This window comes from Rhodnius prolixus, unplaced genomic scaffold (assembly GCF_049639745.1).
Source record: "Rhodnius prolixus isolate KJV_2025 unplaced genomic scaffold, Rpr scaffold_4, whole genome shotgun sequence".
NCBI classification, from domain to species: domain Eukaryota; kingdom Metazoa; phylum Arthropoda; class Insecta; order Hemiptera; family Reduviidae; genus Rhodnius; species Rhodnius prolixus.
In genome coordinates this window covers 22,386,632-22,406,755 of record NW_027411614.1, presented here as the reverse complement: position 1 = coordinate 22,406,755, position 20,124 = coordinate 22,386,632, and the positions used below count along the sequence as shown (strand labels likewise).

Sequence of the window (20,124 nt, the reverse complement as noted above, 5' to 3'; positions counted from 1 at the left end):
GCAGGCATAGGTCAAATAAAACCCTAATAAACTCTGAGCAGGACGGAAAAGTTCCCCTTTTTTTACGTTAATTTACATTCTTAATATACTGATCTTCTCTGGAATGAGTTTAAGAACATCTGAAGGTAGATTAATGTTAATTTAAGGAGCTTAGGTAACAGTGACCTAGAACTCAGGAACGGTGTATCCGTGAGAATTCCTTTCACACAGATTTGAATTTGCTTTTAATTCTCTAACAAATTAATAGTTATTTATTTGAGATTTTTCCTAGCTGGTCTTGAGAGACTTTAGGCAAGGTAAAGACATGTTTGTTCATGCTCAGGTCAGATGCGCGTAATTATCCCTGATTGAGTTGGTAACCAGTAGACCGGAGAAGTGAACACATCGGGTTTTCCCAGGTAGCATTTCCTTCACATACCACATTTTTGTTTTTTACCTTGTTTTCCTCACAAGGACACTTTCTGAGCTTCAATTTGCTTCAAATTAGAACAACTTTATTTAGTAGATTCAATAAAAAAAAGATACCAGTTTCTTTACGTAAAAGCCAATATGTAAAAGGACTTGCAGTTGGGGATTATATGGTCGGCTTTCTAAAATATACTGTCCTTCTTTATTAAACCAAAGAAGAATAAAAAAGGTTAATGTCAACATTTCACGATGGCAACAAAATCGACGATGAAGTGAGAATATCGGGGACAGTGTTTTTTTAAAATTTTAAAAAGCGCTGAATCAATGTAGTTTTTTTTGAATGTTTTTATGTTTTTTTTTAATGTTACAATTTGCATTTTTTTAAAAATCTTCTGTTGGAATTTACAATTGCAACGATTGTTGCAACAAATATGGTACCTGATAAAAAAAAGTACGTGGAAATCGAGAGTGGAGTGGTGTCACTCCAGTGCTCTTGCTATACTGCTCTCACGATAAGAGTAGATCACGAGGCAATCTTCTCTTCAATCTCCTTGGAGGATTACCTGGTAATGTGGAGGAAGATAGGTGTTCTATGAGAGGGTTAGGATGAGCTGCTGTAGAGTGGAATGAAATTTGGAAAAATGAGTGTTAGCAAGATCTGTAATGAAAGGGATTTCGAGGTCATTATGGATAGTGAGGTTAGATACATAGAACGGAGCGTTAAGAAGTTTTCGAAGTATTTTTGACTGTAATTTCTGGAGTTGGAACGCTTAGTCGATCCCCATACTTCGTATGCCGTATGACCAAATAGGTCGCAGTAACAGAAGGTATAACAGTCTTTTGTTATGTAACAATAGGTTGAGTTTCGAACGTTTGTCAAGTAGTCTGGGCATTGTTTCAATGTTTGGTTAGTTTAAATTTGCATTTAAATTAAAAATAAATAGGTAAATTTATTTTCATAAAAAAATAAAATTCAGGCTAAACTATGGACGATAATACGTAATACTGGAAATAAAAAGAAAATTATTATAAATGAAGAGAATTTATAGCGAGGAAAATGTTCAGTGGAGAGGGACAAAAATGCACAATTTATTCTCTCTCCTAAAGAAATATTCAGTAAAAGGTGTTGAATATTGGGACATCAGCTTTTTGCAGAAGGCCAAGATCTGTTCTCGATAAATCAGAATAGTTAACGTCCAAATTCTATCCAACTACTTAGGAAGTCTGTCAAAAAGTTATGACGTGTTCATATCTTTATATTTTGATTTGAATTTTAAATAATCACACTGAACATTAAAAGCTGCAAATTTTAATAATAGAAAAATCATATTTAATTTAATACTATACTTAGCTTTGAATATTATTTTAATTAGAGAGGAAAATCTAAGTTAAATTAAATGTAGTACGATCGTACCTGGGTACAATCTTATTTTGTTACATAAAAACTAAAATGTTCATTATCTTTTCATAAATTTGGGCTCTCTACTGCAGAAACATGCAGACACTTCTTAAAGCAATGCAGCGACAAGATTGAGATCCTTAAAACCCAATCATAATATACGAGTAACTGGGCTCGTCCAATAGTTTGTACCAGTTTAAGGCAGAAGATAATAAAACAAAATGTATAACTTTACTCCCTATGAAAACACTCTAGGATTTTTGTAATACCTATTTGTGAACATCATCACTAACTCTAATACTTAAGATATTTACTAGATAAGACTTGAACTAACTTGCCAGCTCCTAAGTAACTTTATTCGTAAGCTCTATAACTAAGTAAACTCTACTTAAAAATGAAACTCTAACTTAAAACTTTGAGAAAAAGTACTTACACTTTATTTTTTCTTACTGTACTTATTAAGAGAAAATATTGTGATCATGTCAAAATCCCTGATGTCGAGTTTTTAAAAGAAGTAACCGAATTGAGGTCCCCTGGGTTCGAAAAATGAGTTTTATAAAATATTGTAATGGTGGGTATGTAGCCAAGAATTATGATCGAAAGAAAAGAAATAATTTACAGTTCGTTCCTAGCTGCTTGAAGCATATAAATCTCGAGGAGTTTGTCTAGACGGGAGTTTGATCCATCCTTCACACCCAACGCCTATATTTATCCATCAATGATAACAACAAGTTTTAAGGTAATCAATAGAAGGATCAAGATGGCAGGAATGTTTGTGATCCAAAATACTCTAGTGATTCAGAATGTTCTTTACTTTTAGTTACTTTAAAGGCAGAAACTCTGAGAAGTCTCTGAGGAGAAAAGTTCAGCATTCAGAGAGTAAAATGACGAACACTTGAAGAACAATCTTAGAGTAAAATCATCATCCAGCAGGCGAACATCAGTCTCGACTTACACATCGAGTTTGGGGGGTAATTGACAGCACAAGTACAGTTCTAAAATGAAAAACTTGCATCAAGTTTACAAAGGCCACATACCATTTCAATTCCTAAACTTTAGATTAAGTAATCTGATCAATGAGAAAGTTCAGAACCATGAGCTTGCTTGCGTAAAGAAAGTGGAAATAGGAATTTCAGTCAACAGGTCCTAGATGCACGGTTGGTACCTTCGCCTATCTTGTTCATACCAAGTTTGCGACTTGCATTTTGGGTAAGAGCAGTTAGCTAGGAAGTTAAAAAAAACTGCATTCCACTTATCAAACCCAAATAGTTAAAGCTTTTCGTTTCTGTTTTCCTATCGAAGCCGGATAAGAAATTTTAATGCGACTGTCGTTTTTTCAAGGAGATATACTACAAATTTTCTTAGTTGATTAATATTTAAGAAACAAGAAATCTCTTGAATTCCTCTTTGACCTCCAAAATAAAGCCTTCTAGATACATAGACTGTTGCTAATCTACTCGGTTAACGACTATTAAATGAAACTTATATCTCCTTAACAAAAACTTACAGTTTAAAATGTTAAGTATAAGGGTTGATTAAACGCCAAAAGGTACACAAATCAGCTAGTACCCAACATTTCATTCATGCTTAGTTGATATAATTTAAGTAATTTTGCTGCATTAACTTTTCCTTCACGTTTTTTAGAATTTATTAGATGTCACAGACCCTTATGCTGGCCAGTTCGTTCATAATATTATTTGGTTATAATTATGATAAAATGTATATAATATCTTCGTTTTTAAATGGGTACCTTATTTTAACTCTAATCCAAATTATTCTTCTGATTTATCTTTAATATGCCCTTTATTCTGAGTAGTCACATCTTATACATGCATGTTAAAGTAGAAAAAGACAAAGTTAGAGTCAGCTACTGTTTAAATTTGAATCGCGGAGGATTTAAAACAATATTTCAGACTTGAATTCGTCTTACCGAAATATTCGTGAGCACAAATAACACACAGTAAATAACAAGTAGGTTATTCAACAACAATTATTCATTTCTCAATTGTAATTTAATTTTACTTACAGTAAAATACTGGAATAATTAGCTGTCCTAAAGGTATGCAATACTTATTTATTTTATATTACATAACATATATATAACATTGTGAGAAGAACAGCTACATTGAGAGTGTAAATGAAGAAAACTATATTATTTGCGATAAAGCCAGATAATTATTACCTATTATTATAAACGTTTGACTACTACATAAAATAACAATTACTTTAATCGAAGAATAAACTTAAACAGACGATTTTTATTAAAAATAAAATAATCGAAATCATTGATGTATGTTGGTGTAAGCATTTTTTTTAAAAAAGTTTTTAAATTTTGTAGCCTCGTAATTTTTTTTATTTTTTATAACGTTTTCTTTTTAACCTGTAATTAATAGTTTGATTATTATAGATTAATAGATATTAAAGTCAATCTACAGTGCTACTTGAACAAATATTTTGTAGATGAAAATGGCCAGCATAAGGGTCTGTGACATCTAATAAATTCTAAAAAATGTGAAGGAACAGTTAATGCAGCAAAATTACTTAAATTATATCAACTAAGCATGAATGAAATGTTGGGTACTAGCTGATTTGTGTACCTTTTGGCGTTTAATCAACCCTTATACTTAACATTTTAAACTGTAAGTTTTTGTTAAGGAGATTTTTGTACCTTTTGGATAGATTTTCATTTTTGTCTATTTTGCTAAGTTACATATCTGCTTTACTGTTTTTTTTTAAATTTGGAATAAGCAATTCTATCATTATAACCTGATAAGGTGTTAAGTAGGAACCGTAACTACCACTGGAGAGATTTTTTTAAAGAATGATTATAGTTGCGGTCCCCAAACCATCCTCAATAACAATTTTTTTGAGAAAGCCTTTTTATATAAAATAGGAAGGTATTTGTACGTAAAAAGCAAATTTAAACTGCGATTTCAGACCTTCCTTTTAAGAGGAGTAAGAAAACTAAACGGGCGATTACAGTACTTCTCCCTAAAAGGCAAAGAGGCAAAGATTTTGAATCGAACGACAATTCATTAATGTAAATAGGTTCACCCATTGATAATTTTAACGATTGCAGTACTTCCTCTTAGTAGGTGTAAGAGCATGATGGCACTTCACAGCCATGTAGAGGAGCTTTAATCACTTCTTCGTGCTAAATTTATCAAAATCGGACAAAGCGTTATAGAAATATTGGTAATAATAGTTTTAGAAACGGCCTTACTTGGGTGGGGCAAACTCCCCTCCATATGAGGCATAGCGACGAGTCTTTTAAAGTGCAAATCTGTACAAAATTTCGATTCGAATGACACTTCATTCATGAAAATCAGTTCACGTGTCGATAATTTGAAACGATTGCTATACTTCCTCTTAACTGGTGTAAGAGCAGATCGTCGCTTTAATGTTACATAGGGGAGCCCTAACCCCATCATCCTACCAAATTTTATCAAAATCGGGCTAAGATTTACAGAGTAATTAGTAATAATAATTTTGAAGGGGGCCTTACATAAAGGGGGCTAACTCCTCTCCCATTCGGTGTACAGCGTCGAGACCCCCAAAAGGCACATCTACATAAAATTCCGAATCCAATGACACCTCATTCATGAAAATCGGTTCACGCGTTTATTAGGCGCTACGCGGTTTACAAAAAAGGTAACAACAAGAACAACAACAACAACAAGAACAACAACAATTTCTGAAAAAGCCGTTTTTGCTCATTTTCAGCAACTTTTTTCTCAAAACCTATTAGATCTGGGTTGTTGCAAAAAAATACAGTGATAAAGGAGGGTTTGCCCTATATTTTAAAGAAAATTTGGGAATTTTATCTTTTATAGAAAAAGAGAAAAAAATTGTCAAAGTTGGGTGTTTTTTAACGTTACGCTTTTTCGTGCAGTTTTTGACGATCAACCCTTATACAACTGTCCTACCGGACAGTTTTAATTTATACAAATCATACATTAGCACGACCAAAAATGGTAAAATAAAGAATAAAACATTAATAGTTACGAAATAATTATTTTCAGTAGGATTCAAGAAGCTGTAATGAATAAGACCAAATGAAGCCCGCCAAACAGTAACCATCACCTTTTTTCGATGATTTGGCGGCTTTAGAAAATGTCGTGCTGCTTCTCTATTGTCAAGCCACTGTCCAGAGCGTATGCTGTTTTCGTAGAGGATCCACTTTTCATCGCAAGTCAGAATTCTGGACAGAAAAGAATCGCTGTTGTTTCGGCAAAGAAGTGCAGCATAAATACCGCTGATCTTTTTTGGCGGTCGTTTAATTTGTGAGGAACCCAACTTTCAAGCTTTTTCACCTTCCATATCGCCTTGATATGGTTTGCTGACTTCCGAGTTTCCCTGCCAGTTCTCGAACAGTTGTTCTGGGATTTTCTTCCACCAAAGCACGGAGATCATCGTCATCAAGGGCAGAACTTCTTTCACGGCCTTCTTTGTCTACAAGGCTCAAGAGTCTCCCTCTTGAAATCTCTGGAACTACCGTTGAACCGTGCCCTCACTTATACTGCCTTCGCCCCAGACATCGTCAATATTTCTGGCCGTTTAGGCCCCGTTCCGGCCAAGTTTGAACTCGTAAAACAAAATTATGCGAAAATCACGCTTTGACAACTTAGTAAATACTGAATTATTTCTAAATGTTTTCGAGATAAACAAACATTTTTGTTTGAAAGAGAATTAATAAGTGTTTACATTTATAAAAGTCAAAAGTCCAACAAATATAAACAGTTTACTATTTGGAGGGGTATTTTAAAGAAAACGTAAAATCCTGCATTATCTTCCGGACAACCCAATAGAAACATTCCCTATTGAAAAATATTTCCTTCTTTTATTTAGAAAAATAAAACCAGACCTTAAATTCTTTTGACAATTTCTGGGCAACTATTCTCGGGCTGAGAACATGAGAGAATGAGAGGGGGCAGATAGGGAGAGTAGAGATACTTATGATAAATGAACAATAATAAATAATGCGAAGCTGGAGGAGAAACAAAAAAATGCCGGGAGAAACCAGTGGTTCTATAAATCTAGACACATTCTGACCCATTTAACAATTCATGAATGCTAAGTAAATTTAACTTTGATTTTTCTTTTATTTCCCCCAGCAAGTCGAATATATATATATATCCAAGAGGACAAGCTTTATTCCCTTCAATAAATATCCCAGCCAGTTTTTCTGCAATGAATTTCCCAATAGTGTACAAAACTCCAAACCCCTCACTGTTCCTTTCTATTTCCACATTAGGCTCCCCTGCCGATTGTAATTTATTATTTTCTGGGTCAACGAGTATTCATTAATTTGGCTTTTTGCCATTGGCAAGTACTTGGTATGAGCTCTAAGAAGTAGATCTGGATGGAGAGATAGCAGAACATTATAATGAAGGCGTAGGGGACTCAACTCTCTACTAAAAACACAATCGTATTGTGTCCTATTTAAAATGATTTAAATGAGATGCGATTTACTTATTTCTGAATGAAAAAAAAAAACTTATAAATTTATTTAAGTGGTAATTATCAAATTCTACTAATTTGTCAATTAGTATTAACCAGGATGAAACATTAAAACGTATTCATTTCACAGCATCGCCAGTACTCTTAGAATGAACATTTAAAATAAAATTAAAGTACTAGCATACCAGTTAAAGGAAGTTTTTTCACGAAATGGAGGAAGACAACAATTCATTTACTAAATTGAATTTTCTATTTATTCTTTGTAATTCCATTTTGAATAGTATCAATTTTTTAATTTCCATTTAGGAAAATAACTAAGATGATTAAAGAAACCGTTGCAGCCATTACGAAGAAGACCATGGAAGCAATTGACAATTCAATCAGTAAACTTGAACTCACTAACAGCAAAACCATGACCCAAACTTTCAACTCTCAATAACTTCTCAACTAATGGCTCTGTACTCAAGAAAACTATAGCATACTACTCAGTAAAATAAAGTGTGTAAGAGCACAAAATTTCATACGAATAATCTGTTGTTTACTGTGGGAGTGATTAGGGCCCCATTTAACAGCAATACCATGACCCAAAAAAATTTCAACTCTCAATATCTTCTCAACTTATGGATCTGTACACAAAACTATAGCATACTACTCAGTAAAATAAAGTGTGTAAGAGCACAAAATTTCATACGAATAATCTGTTGTTTACTGTGGGAGTGATTAGGGCCCCATTTAACAGCAATACCATGACCTAAATAAATTTCAACTCTCAATAACTTCTCAACTAATGGTTCTGTACTCAAGAAAACTATACCATACTACTCAGTAAAATAGTGTGTAAGAGCACAAAATTTCATGCGAATAATCTGTTGTTTACTGCAGGAGTTATTATGTCCCCATTTCACAGCAAAACCATGACCCAAAAAAATTTCAACTCTCAATAACTTCTCAACTTATGGATCTGTACTCACGAAAACTGTAGCATACTACTCAGTAAAATCGAGTGTGTAAGAGCACAAAATTTCATACGAATAATCTGTCGCTCGAGTTACCCCTACCGTATAAAGTGAAAGGTAAATCTACAGTCAGCAGTCGAATGGAGCCGTGTACAGTACTCTCCTCTGCGGAAGAGGATTTTTTTTAGTTTTGTGGATCACGTCCGTTGCCAGAGCTGGGTTTCCATCACTAAAAACCATCTACTGATGAGTGTGTGGCAACTTATTAAAAAACTAGATATACCGAACCCTTTCAATAATAACCTACGAGGTAAATCTTGGTGGAGAGCATTCCGGCACCGTCATCCTGTCATTGCAAGAAGGATAAGCGAACTGTTTCTTGAGCCAAAGAAACCAATACTAGTTTGAACGTTTTGTATAATGAAGTTTCTCGATAATTGAATGACGCAGTTGCCCTAGAAAGTTTGAACGAAATTAAAACTCTCCGGTAGGATAGTTGTATAAGGGTTGATCGTCAATAACTGCATGAAAAAGCGTAATGTTGAAAAATATTACATTATTTAGGTAGGCCAATTTAAAAACCGATTGTTATTAATTACGAATAAGACTGATTTTTTTTTTGTTACAAATCTAAGTGGAACAGTGATTTAGGTATTTTGAATTTTTTAGGTCGTTTCAGGAATATACTTGTTGTCAATCACTGGTCCCACCCCATGTCAAACACTGGTACCACCGAAAATTCGGTATGTCAATCACCGGGTCATTGAAATACTTTAAAAAAAGTAATAATTTTTGGTTGACATAAAAATCGAATTTACTGAATACATAATACAATCTAATGGAGCGACACGGAAGATATTCTAAACGAAACTCGAATTTTTTCTTAAGCTCTAAATTACCGGTCCCTTCACCCTATTTGTTTTGTGTGAGTGCTTTTTTAAACTCATTTTTCGAAAAAAAATAAGCATACGCTTAAAAAAAACCTTTAGTCTGTTGTTTATTTTAAACTTCTCTGTCATAAACCTATTTATTTCAAACATTATTCTGAACAAAATTATTATTTAACAGTTCTGAGATCTGAGTATATCTTTACCGATTTAAATCTTTTAAATCTTTAGATCTTTTAAAACGATTCCTCTTTTTTTTGTGATGGTGCGGATTTCAGCCTCGACAAATTCGATGATAGGTGGGTGTAGAATGGTGCTGATGGGTATGGCTTACAGCTTCGTTGAAATCGATGATTACCCGGTCAGATTTGGAGGTGTTTGGATCTGCACAATTTAGGTGCGCCAGAACCGCCATTTTCCCTCTACTTATAATAAAAATAAAAGACAATACAATAACAGTGTGAATATTTAGCCAAATTTTGTTCCTACTTAAACGCATTGACTCGATCTTACAGCATACCTCTTGTACTACATACAATACAACGGAACACAAAGAAAAAACTACCCTAAAATCAAGTCAAATCATTAGATCGTGAAGACAGAATTTAGCTGATTACTGTGGTTTCCCTTTTCCATTCAAATGGAAAATAAGAAAATTTAAATACTTACAATGTAATAACGTTGTCTGCTTCTATTTTTTTAAATTAAAACATTTGTCAAAACAAACAAACAAGAACAACAATTCACAATTACTTATTATTGAACAATTTTAGAATTAAGGATTACATTTTTTATTAATGGCATTTATTTTATAACTTCTCTCTCCTGCCTTTTGGTTTTAACAATTCTGCACATACTTTACTTAAATTTACATTGTATCCGTCATTCATATATGATTTTACTCTCATCAGCATATCCATATGTTCCTGCAATCGATTTCTTTGTTTCGTTTTAATCAAAAAATTTGTGTGCGCGCAAATATTTTTCATGTGCGCCATGTTTAAAATTTATGCTCGCGCGCACACGCGCACAGCTTAGAGGGAACACTGCCGAGGACCTAGACTTTAAAACCTAAAATTCTTTGAATACCGTTTTCATCTCCTGAAGAAGTTTTTGATGCCAAATTGTTGATTTCTTGAAAGTTTCAAGGAACTATCAATATGGTCATAAATGATGAAAGATAAGCAACATCTGAATTAAATTAAGTAACAGCGATTAAAAATGATAAAACTCAATAAAACTAGTTTATTTTTAAAGAAATTGTAAGAGAAATTAGTGAAGCCTCTCTAGATGCAAAATGCCCTGATATTGATGGATCACATGGATCACAATCCTGGATTGAAGGACTTACAACAAACATATAATTCAGAAGTTTGAGAAAACCACATATCCTGGTTCATTTCCGCTTGGCAAATAATAAATTACTAATTCTTTAATGAAATTTCATTCAATATTAAATTAATGTAATTGAATTATAAATAAAATCGTTTACCTTTCTTGTCCAGGTGATGGTCGGCGGAGGATTACCAGACGCCTTGCATTCTAAAGTCACTCTGGATCCTTTTTTTACTTCGACCAGGCCTCCAGACGTGATTTGTAGAATCTTTGGTGGTACTTAAACAGAAAATAAATATTATTAATTTTAAAACGTTAAGTTCGGTGAAATAGTTGAGTTTTGGCGGATATAGCGCACCTAGCCAGGATGCAAATTACAGAAATTTAGAACATAACACAAAACTATCAGAACACTGTTTTTCTCCGCAGGTAATGGGGGAGTTTTGGCTTTCTTACTCCTCTTCTCTTAAGGGATACGCTGAGAATTGTCAGGAAATAGCCAACTATCTTACTAAATCCTCTCTATGTTCTTCCTTCATTTTAGATCTCACACAAACTATAGATAAATGACTATGATAATGGCGCAGCACAACAAAGTTCGGCAGGAATGGGTGCCGGGTCATGTAGGGATTGAAGGGAATGAGAAAGCTGATCATCTGGCCAGGAATGGGTCTAACACTCCTTTCATCGGCCCGGAGCCTGTCCTGGGGATCACCAGGGGTTCGGTTCTTGCGGGTCTCAGAGATTTGATCTGAAGGGAGCACGAAAAGAACTGGGTGATGTGTCCTGGGGTAAAACACAGCAAGACTATGACGCCTTCGCTGTGTAAGCAAAGAACCAAAGAGATCCTGTGCTTGGGTTAGAAATCAGATTACTCTGATTACGGGCCTTTTCACGGGGCGTGGTAGGTTCAGGAAGCATCAGCGCAAGGTGGGGCTTATTAGCTTGGAACCGTGGTGCACTTTATGTCAGGAAGAGGAGGAAGCGGCCTCTCACCTGCTGTTCGATTGCGTTGCAATCGAGCGTTTGCGCTATGAAACTTTTGGAACTCTGAGGCCAAAGGAGATAATAGCACAAAAAGAACTAGTAGGGAAGGTCCTCAACCTCTTTAGGAGGAGAGGGTTCGCTTACTAGAACTAAGAAGGGGCTGGCACAATAAGTCTTTTGTGGCTGCGGTGCCGTGGGGCGCAGGTCCCGTCCCATCTATTATCTTATCTTAACTTATAGATAAATGACATTGAAAGATCAGCAGATACAGTTAACTTTGTCCCATTATTCATTAGCTGTAGTTTATGTAAATAGTTGTATATAGTAGAGGGATGAATGTGTGAAGCGAATGTATTTATAAGTAAGAATGGAGAGTGAGTGATATTCTAGTGATAAGCACCTAGACGATGCTGGCTGTATGGCGAAAGCCAATGCCAAAAAAAGAAAACAAAAAAACTTTGTCCTTAAAAAATCAGCAGATACAGATACCAATTGGTCCATGAACGGTTCAAGACGTTACTCGCTGACTTAAATATTGGACACCAAACTCGCAACACGACCTTGCTGGCCATCTCTGCGAATACTCCTTTAACCATTTGAGTTCCTGTCAGAGGAAGGAAAGTATTCCATTCAAGAAGGAGGTGCCAGTCACTTCCTCAGGCCACTCATTGTTTTCTTTCAACATACTCACTTGTTGCATTAGTTGCACAACTTGATTGATTGCTTGATTGTTTCACAGTTGATTCTAAGCCAGGGCTCATGGGTTTTTTAGGACTAGATCAATGGAGGTGCGCGCAGAACTACGGCATTAGTTCGATTCACTACAGATATCAAGGTAAAGACATGTGAAATAAGAGTTCGTTGCAAAGCGCTGGAGGAAGTCCAGAGTAATTTAACCGAGATAAGTTTATTGTTTGCTCGTCAGGCCTAAGCTATTAGAAGAATGCAGAAGACAGGAAATTTTCTGGATCCCTCAATAGACAGAGATTGACGGCTATCTAAAATCTGTTGAACATACGAGTCGAGCCCATGATTCTGTATTCCCATGGCCCGTAACTGTTCTAATAATCTGTTACACACTTTTATTTTCATTTAACTGTTTACTTTTCTGATTACAGATTTGTCAACATCCGAGGTCAAAGCTGCCCAGAGCCTTTTTCAATGCCATGTCTGTCGGCCTCAAGACTGCATCCTAAGTTGTAGACAAAACTGTCAATTACAGTAAATTAGAGTAAGTGGTTTCTCCGAAGATTAGACATCTAAGGGATATAGTGGAGTCATAATGGGTAGAAATAATCCAGTCATCAATCATTGTTGCCCAGTGCTTTTGAGCATCAACTAGCTAATAGATATTTGCACTGTCGAAGTTTCCGGAAAAGGTAAAGCTATGGGCCTAATACTTATAGTTTAATAGCTCGTTCTGGGAATCTCAATTTCGTTAATATTTTTAGCACAATTTTAAAGGACGAAATAACACCAATAATAATAACATAACATAATAACTTATCGGCTCAAATAAAGTTATAATAATAATTATTTTTATTAATATAACTTTTTTAAACAAATAAATTTATGGTATTCAAATAACGGTTTTCTTTTCCTAGTGGATTTATGAGTTCACGACGGCTTATTGGAACGTAATAAATCAATGCTTCATTTAATGAAGGTTTTTGCGGAGTATGACCGCATAGAATAGTGAATGAATGGAGAATCACTCCAGGGGCTAAAAAATAGAGGAGGGAATATCGATAGTCGATACGTTATTGGTTGATGAAGGTTTACTAAAACCTCCCAGTAGTTCCAGGTCAAACTTCGGGGGGAAAAAAAAATATAAAGAAGGATGATTGTAATTTACATTTTCTTCTTATTGAAGAAACAGATTAGCAAAGTGTCTAGACATAATACCCTCGGGAAATTGTGTTATGTACTGGGAAACGCTCCCGGTAGGGATTGCAATAAATCGTCCTATGAAGCAGAGTAGACAGCAAATGAAGAAGGGGGATAGGTAACCCCATATAACCCCATACCACCAAAATATTGGATGCTACAAATTTACAAATCTGTAAAGGTAGGGACAGAGGTAAGAAAGTTTTACAGATAAATACACAGGACCTTGTTAGCCGAGGCAACTCGCTCCGTGGGGAACGAATTTATTTTCTACAGTCTAAGGGCCATTATTCTAATCGTTTGCCCTCGGATGATGGTGCTAGCCGGGATTGTTATGCCTTTCTTGTATGTGTAAAAAATCAAAAAGGCAAAATTTTATCTTGGCTGGCCTTTTAAAATAATTCCATTTCTTTGGTTGCACCATTAATTTCTTAGTAATGTTCAGTGTTCTACAACATCTGAGTTCTATTAAGCACCTCGAACCCAGTGTCCCTATAGAGAACAGAAAACAAAATGGTAATGAGTTTCAATTAATATAGATCTACTTTCTCCTGGATAACGGCAACTAGGGTAATGGAAGTGAGGGGACGACGAGTAATAAGATTTGTGATGGAAGGCTTTTTTGTTTTCCGAAAAAATGAAATATTTAGTTTAATTCTATGATTTGCACCACCCAGATAATGTGAACGATTTACACTTTTAAGAATGAAACAATAATTCCTTTAAACATTATTTCTCCTGTGATCGTTTAGAAGATCAATGTTTTCCAAATGGGTTTTAGAATGCGTTAAACCAGGGGTCGGCAACCCGCGGCTCGCGAGCCGCATGCGGCTGTTTTATCCAAATTGTGTGGCCCTTCAGCCTGTCCAAAATGTATATTTCAATTTTATTGGAACAAATGAAAAGTTCATTTATTAAAGATATTTTTTCAAAAAGACCCCGTGACAAACGCTCAAAACTCTCACTACAGAACAAACGACGACTCTATACAGCTCTTCTCACACCAATATGGACTTACGGATTCGAGCTTTACGGAACAGCTAAAAAAATCCAACATCAATAGACTGCAAACACTCCAATCCAAAATACTCCGCCGCAAAGTAGACGCTCCATTCTTATGTTAGCAACCACACAATACATACAGATCTCCAAATTCCACTCATCTCCGAACTTGCCAAAATCCGAAATAAAAATTTTCATCAAAAACTCTCACTTCATCCCCTAACCCTTTTGCTGAAAACTTGTCTTCAACTACGCTGCCCTCCAATCCTCGAAGACGGCTGAGGCGCCGTTGGCCCCGTGACCAACTGGGTGACTAATGGCGGCCATCACTGGGATGACCGTCATTCACGTGACACGTTATTCATTTATACACTTATCTCATTTACCTATTGTACCCTGTAGGTACAGGTGTAAATTTCAACAAAAGGGTAAAAAAATAAAATGAATTTTAAATAATATGTATTAGAAATTGAATAGAATTATATTAAAATAAATTACGTAATTATATAATACTTTCTTACAAACACAGGTGTAGTTATTATTTATTTGTTTATTTACTTTGCAATATGTAAAAATAAATTTATAAAACGTTTATGTTATTGTAAGAAAGTAATCGCCTATTTTTTCAGTCGGGGCTTAACGTCCAACTACCCCAATTAGGTGTCGTGGAAGGAGGCGACTAGCAAACTTACTTTACTGTAAATTTCTTTTGTTATTGAATATCATAAAGAAATAATTTGTGAATACAGAGCTTTTTACACTCTATCATCCTTGCGGCTCTTGGTAAGATTTATTAAAATTATTTAAGAAGAAATGGCTCTCTACTTGAAATAGGTTGCCGACTCCTGCGTTAAACCCTTCTTTGCTACGAACTCGCTTTCTGCTCTGATATCAATATACGATCGAAAGTGGCCGCTTCTCGCTTAGGTTGATGTAGTGTTTAGAAATAGATTACCAAATTATATTTGTAAAACCATTAAGGTGAATTCATCTTATTTATTTTTACATAAGAGTTCATAATTGAAGAAGATATAAAGGATAGGAGTGCTGCAGAAAATAGATGCTATTTCTCCCTACGGAAAACCATCTGGTCCAAAATGATGTTGCGAAGAGCTAAATTGCTAGTTTACAAAACCATTATCCGATCGGTAGTAACCTATGTTAACTCACAGTCAGGGAAGAGTTGAAAATGTTCACACAAAAGAATGAAATAAAACAACTATATCACAACTTATTTTTTTTTATTAAACAAGATAGACACCAACAAAGCTCACACTCATCAACGAAAAACCAACCTTAACCTTCCATCTTTTTCTTAACTATCGAAGGGATCTATCAATCGATTAGACAATATTTTTCGCCCCTTTAACACCTATGGCTGTGAAGCGTGGGTATTGACCAAGGATAATCAGCGCCTTCTAAATATTTGGGAAAGAAAGATGTTAAGAAGGAGATTTGGCCCCGTAAAAGTGAATAATATTTGGAAGATCAGAGCTAACAATGAGCTTCGCGACTTGTATGGCGAACCAGATCTGGTCTGTTTCATTAAAGCCGCCAAATTAAGATGGATGGGGCACGTAGAAAGGATGCCCGAAACAAGAATACCAAAAAAACTGTTCTATGGAACTCCAGGTGGAAGAAGGAAAAGAGCACATCCTCGCTTGAGATGGCTGGACGTTGTAGAAACCGACATCAGAAGGCTTGGAGTCAGAAGATGGAGACTCTGTGCTGAACAGGAACAAGTTGAATGCGGTGCTGAAGGAGGCCAAGGTCCTTTCAGGACCGTAGCGCCCTATAGTAATATATAGTTTCATAAGGATAGGGTTTTAATTGATTCATTTAAATAAAAACAGCAGATTGTTTTTCTAAAATAATAAAAACTAAATATGAGTCACATATTAAGAAAGAAAATTAGAACGCTGAGAGTAGTAGTGAGTGGTCACAAAAAGAACCTTGTGCAAGAGGATGACGTAAAAGCCAGAAACTTTGGTTAAAGACAAAAAAGTGCGCGCCGAGTATTAAGATTGTAGAAACGTTACTAAAGAGGTCGGTATAGAATTGGCGGCCAGCCAATACAGAAAAGGCTGAATAGGACAAAGAAGTACGCAATTAAAGACAATTAGATAGTGGCTAAATCCAGCAGGTGGCAGCGAACTTGGTCCCTTCCGCTTGCAGCTCTTACATTAACATCGTTTCCGACATTATCACACTCCCTTGGTAAGATAACTGCGAACTGATACCTCCTTCGATACTATCATCCCAAACAGAACATATCTATGTTATAATACTAATTGCTTATATTATTATCCATAATCAGGTTTATTATTCTACCTAATTAGCAATACTAAGTCAGTTTGACCTAAATATTTATCAATAAATAAATTTAGCTAAACTAAATACAATAAATAATAATAATAAGGTAGAGTATTTGATTGGAATGCTCTTAAAATTTTTATGCTCTCAGTTTGTGAGCGTGATTTTAATATCTACATTTCTTCAAACTTTTATTTGGATAATTTAAAACACATGCCGTTTGACTAAAAATACTCAATTTAAAATAAAATAATGGTTAGGCAATTATAGTTAAATTGGTAGTTATTTAGATTAACGATCTAAGTTGATCTAGGGCGTCAGCTGCAATTATGCTGGAAATTTGCATCCAAGGGGGTTGCATTAATCCCTACAGGTTTTATTGTATAACTGGTTTAAAGATTTAACTATTATTAGATTAGTATAATCTCTGTTCACTAAAGTTAATTGCATTTATTGTTGAGTAAAGAGCTTGTAATAGAATGCATTTCATTGTCCAACAGATTGAGTTTAAATGAACTCTGATCTTACATTTAAAAAGCTGCTTGATTATGTTAGAATTAATTTTACGATTCAATGATTCCCTTCATTCGGGATTAATTTCGTAATTAATTAAAGGTTTTTGATTAAATATTAGATGGACACCATAATTAAGCAAAATAACAAAAAATATGTATTTGGGACTACATATTTAGGTTTTATCGTAAAATTGGAGTTTTTGGGTCCCTCAAACTTTAACAAATTTTTGTGCCCTATAGTGTTAGCCGAAGATAAATACTCTTTTTTTTGCTTAGAAATCGGGAAGTTTGAATCTCCCATTAATTAAAAAAGTTTAATGTTTTCGTCCAGATAGGTATTTTGCCGAACTAAGTAGTTACTATGAAAATAAGTTTGAATGAAATGAATGACAACGCGAAAAATAGATTTAAACAACATAATCTATTCCCACAAAGTAGCCCTTTAAGGCTGTTCTCGCAATTATATTGTGCATATCAAAATTATATTCACTATTAACACCGCATTGACAATCTGAAGTCATTTTGACTCCAAAAAATAGGAATGGTCAATGTTTTCCCACATTTCATTGCTATCCCGAAATGCTCTTAGATATGCTATCCCCCACTCTGTCACCATTTTATAGTCACGAGCTGAAAACCGTGGATTGCTTAGTTTCTTTTTGCAGATTAGTTTACTTGAATCATAGGAGTCATTTTGACTCCAGATTGCTATTACAAGTAAATATATCGGAGTTATTTCGACTCCTGATTGGTAATATAAGTAGATTTTCTGTTATTAACTTGACTCTAGATTACCAATTTGGTCTGCCCTTACTGGGAAATTTACTTCTACTTCAAACCCTCTGCTGCCTTCCTCGCGAAGAATTCTGAGATTTTCGTCTTGATAATTTTGAGTGTCATAAAATTTATATTTCCATAGATAATGAAAATCAGAAGCAAGATTCATTCATGTTTATTCCTTTTCACCAAAAAAATTTGAAAATGTTCCGTTTTATAATTTGAACAAGTGTTTTTCAGGATGAATGTAAGCCTTTAGTAGAAAGGTTATTCAATTTTGACTTCCACTTACAAAAACTTATTTGGCTGAGTGTGAATTTTTAAAGATGATTGTAAGAAAAATAATTTTACAGACTTGATGTTAAGATTTACTTAAACAATAATTCTTCTGAATTTTACTCGAGAACTTAAAAATAAATCTGAATACAAGATGGTTACCCTAAATAAACAATTCTCTCTAATGGCTTCCCTCTCAGAATAAGTAAATACAGTGATATTAGTCTAAATTTTAGCTCGTTTTGAGGAAGTGGGATTACCCTCGTGTCAATGGTTACCTGCTAAAATTCTCGATCATATCTATCTATCTCTCAGGGTATCCAGCCTCGTGATCTTCCTATCTCATTTAGCTTCTACAGCAGCTTCTTGGCCCACCTCTCTCTTTAGCCACCCAATCCAGCAATCAATTTGGTAATCATCCGACTTCATTCATTTTAAGTGCTCCATCATGTCAATCTTTTACTCTCAATGATTTTAAAAGGTTCTTTTCTTAAAGTTATGGAATAATTTCATCTCATACCTATTTAATCATAACTGTTTTGTTTTAAAGATATAAGATTTGAATATAAATATTTTGTTTTTTAACTTCGATATTTTATGAAGAGAAAACCTAAAGAGGATTTGCCTGAAAAAAATGAATTCATTAAGTTAAAAATTGGCCTGTTTTTAAGTAGTTACCTTTAATTCAATGAAGAAATGCGTTCAACATCTTTTACGCGAATGATCAGAGTAAGATTAAAAAAATATTGTTTATCTTCAATATTGTTTTCAGCTCGCACTGCTTACTGACTCAGGGATACAATAAATATGCGTGCAACGGATAAAATTAAATATTTTACTCCACACTGCGGACCTTACCATATTTTTAACTTTGTGATTTCTTAAATTTTTTCAAAAATAGATTTCACCACTCCCTAAAAGTCTCCAGTTCGCAAAAAAAGCTAGCTCTTCTTAAAATCTGTCCTCTTTGAACAATTACAAATAAAAATGTTTATTTAGAAGCTTAACGGCCAATCTGTTGGCAATATTTCTATTGTTTAAAAACGGGCGTTTGATAGGTTAATTCACCATTTTGTGATGGATTAACATTAATCACTGAGCGGATTAAATGAATTGTATGAGATATGATTCCATTCTCGTTTATATTGCTGCATAAAGGCTAGGACTGTATTAAAAATCGTCCTAAAATTGCATTTTAGAAAATAGCGTCAACGCTCCAAGAAGCGGCAATAAATATTGTCGGTAAATAATCAATTAAAAAAAATAAAATAAAATTGATTTTCTGTTGCGCTGTTGAATCGAACTTTATTGAAAATCGAAGCATAACTTTGTGCTCAGCAGACTGAAAAGTCCATTCTTTAAAGTAATAAGTCAATTTGGGGGTTATCTTACTTTAATTTACAGATGGATACTAAGTATCCGAATTTATTGAGACTCATTGGACCTTAAAATGTATATTTTAGCAAGACCTTAAAGTTTAACAAGAACACAATACTTCCTTTTACTTGACAGAATCGGAATAATGTTCTCTCGTTCTTCAGGACAGTGAGTTACATGAAGCTACAAGGGATGAGAAAATCTGTAGATCGACAGCTCCTTTTGGAAATCCAGTGCACTAACCACTAAGCTAACCCCTAAAATCTCGAATAATGTAGTGATGTGACTAATTCCTTGATTTTATCCTTTAGAGCAGTGCTTCCCAACCTTTTTCTGGTCATGACACACTAGTCAGATACCAAACAGTAAACGGCACACTGGAACTGAAATGCTTCCATTTCATTTTAAAATGACGTATTATGCTCAACTAGTGCTGCAATAACAACACTATTACAATCCTACAAAAATACAAGTTCTTGTGGCAGGCTGTAACATTAACAATTAACTACATGTATACAGTAGAAATGAATCTTATGCCAAAGAAA

General features: G+C 34.6%; 1 protein-coding gene across 2 annotated transcripts in view; it reads right to left on the bottom strand.

Annotated features, from left to right (window-relative positions):
- Positions 1-20,124, bottom strand: part of LOC141456057 (opioid-binding protein/cell adhesion molecule homolog) — an 869,090-nt gene that overhangs the window by 278,768 nt on the left and 570,198 nt on the right. For both annotated transcript variants that reach the window (XM_074131654.1, XM_074131655.1), the window contains one exon: positions 10,603-10,724. In XM_074131654.1, coding sequence (XP_073987755.1) covers positions 10,603-10,724 — 122 coding nt within the window. The remainder of the gene's footprint in view (positions 1-10,602; positions 10,725-20,124) is intronic.